Genomic DNA, 2,173 nt, shown 5'->3' with positions numbered 1-2,173 from the left:
CAAGGCGTGCGGGGTGCTGGCCGCCAACGTCACCCAGCAGCAGTGCTGCTGCAGCGTGGGCTGGAGCTGGGGCCGCCGGTGCCCTGCGCAGCCCTGCCCRGCCCCCGGCACAGGTACGGCCCCGCAGCCCCCCCGTGGCCCGGCTGCCCGGGGGGGTCCCGTGCCTTGGCGCAGACTTGCTCCCGTGGCCCTGGCTTGCTTGTCGAGGTGCATGGGCAGGGGATGGGGTGCAGGGGGACGGGGATGGCGTGCATGGGGAAGAGGAGAGGGTGCATGGGGTGGGACGAGGTGCATTGATGGAGTGCACGGGCAGGGGATGTTTGCACGGGCAGGGGATGGGGTGCAGGGGGCCGGGACAAGGTGCACAGGGCCGGGATGAGGCGCATGGGGGGGGGGGTGCATGGGCAGAGGATGATGCACGCAGCGCCGGGCACGGCTGGCATCGTGCCGACCGCCAGCGAGGTCCCAGCACGGAGGGGGCCGCAGCAGTGCTGACCCGTCTCTCTGCCCAGGGGAATATCACGCCATCTGCCCCCACGGGATGGGACAAACCTCCTCTGGTCCCCAGGGTTTGCCTGCAGGTGAGCGTCACCCGCCGGGGGGGGGGGGGGCAGGATGCCAGGACCCCCCCGGTCGCCAGGGCCCCCTGACCGTCCCGTGCGCCCGCAGACGTGGACGAGTGCACAGTCTTCGGGCCGCAGCTCTGCAAGGGAGGGATGTGCGTCAACGCCGCCGCCGGCTTCAGCTGCTACTGCCCCAGCGGCTACTACTACGAGCAGGAGCATCTGCAGTGCATCGGTGAGCCAAGGCGCCCCGACCCCCCCCTGCCCCTGCCCTGCCCCCCTGCCCCTGCCCCTGCCCCCGCGGCTGCCCCTGAGCCCACGGCTGCCGGCGCAGATAACGACGAGTGCCTGGACGAGGAGGCCGAGCCCTGCATCGGGGGCCGCTGCACCAACACCATCGGCTCCTACTACTGCTCCTGCGACCCCCCGCTGGTGCTGGACGGCTCCCAGCGACGCTGCGTCAGCAACGACAGCCAGGCACTGGGTGAGGGTCCGGGCTCCCGTGGTGTGCACACACGCGGTGCAGCATGGCACAGTGCGGTGCAGCATGGTGTGGCACAGTGCAGCACGGTGCAGCGCGGCACGGTGCAGTGCAGCATGGTGTGGCACGGTGCAGCGCGGTGCAGCACGGCACAGTGCGGTGCAGCATGGTGTGGCACAGTGCAGCACGGTGCAGCACGGCGCGGTGCGGTGCAGCATGGTGTGGCGCAGTGCAGCACGGTGCAGCACGGCGCGGTGCGGTGCAGCATGGTGTGGCGCGGTGCAGCACGGTGCAGCATGGCACAGTGTGGTGCAGCACGGTGTGATGCGGTGCAGCACGATGTGGCACAGCACGGCCTGGCACGATGCTGTGCAGCGCGGCACAGCACAGCACAGCGCCTGGGGCCGAGCCGTGGCAGCGGCTGCTGCCAGTGCCCGACGGTGCCTCTCTCTCCGCAGACGCCAACCAGGCCGTGTGCTGGCAGGAGGTGGGTCCCGACCTGGTGTGCGGGCGGCCCCGGCTCGACCGGCAGGTCACCTACACCGAGTGCTGCTGCCTCTACGGCGAGGCCTGGGGCATGGACTGCGCCCTCTGCCCGGCCCGCGACTCAGGTGCGGCCCCGCGGCCTCCCCCCTCCGGCGCTGGCACCGGCGCTGCCAGCCACGCTCGCGCCATGCAGCCCTGCGGAGCCCTGGGCAGTGTGGGGACCCCCCCGCATCCCCTGGGCGGTGGGGACACCTTGCATCCCTGTGGACCCCTGGGCAATGCAGGGACCCCCCGCATCCCCTGGGCAATGGGGACACCTTGCATCCCTGCGGACCCCTGGGCAATGCAGGGACCCCCCAGCATCCCTGCAGACTCTCGTCAATGGGGACCCTTTGCATCCCTGCAGCCCCCTGCGTGACATGGGGATCCCTTTGCATCCCTGCAGCCTCCAGGCAATGCAGGGACCCCCCCCCCACATCTCCACGGACCCCCCAGGCAATTCAGGGACCCCCAGCATCCCTGCAGCTGCTGGACAGTGCAGGGACCCCTTTGCATCCCCACAGCCACTGGGCAATGGGGACCCTTTGCACTGCTGCAGCCCCCTGTGCGACGGGGGGACCCTTTGCACCCCCCGTTGACCCCC

The 2,173-nt window shown here is 71.2% G+C and overlaps 1 protein-coding gene across 1 annotated transcript in view; it reads left to right on the top strand.

Annotated features, from left to right (window-relative positions):
* Positions 1 to 2,173, top strand: part of LTBP4 (latent transforming growth factor beta binding protein 4) — a 12,323-nt gene that overhangs the window by 8,657 nt on the left and 1,493 nt on the right. The window contains exons 17-20 of the mRNA XM_026089820.1: positions 513 to 581; positions 670 to 798; positions 898 to 1,047; positions 1,503 to 1,660. Of these exons, the coding sequence (XP_025945605.1) occupies positions 513 to 581; positions 670 to 798; positions 898 to 1,047; positions 1,503 to 1,660 (506 nt within the window). The remainder of the gene's footprint in view (positions 1 to 512; positions 582 to 669; positions 799 to 897; positions 1,048 to 1,502; positions 1,661 to 2,173) is intronic.

The sequence above is a fragment of the Apteryx rowi genome, unplaced genomic scaffold (genome assembly GCF_003343035.1).
Source record: "Apteryx rowi isolate R43461 unplaced genomic scaffold, aptRow1 scaffold_830, whole genome shotgun sequence".
NCBI lineage: Eukaryota > Metazoa > Chordata > Aves > Apterygiformes > Apterygidae > Apteryx > Apteryx rowi.
This window is presented reverse-complemented; position numbering and strand designations above follow the sequence as displayed.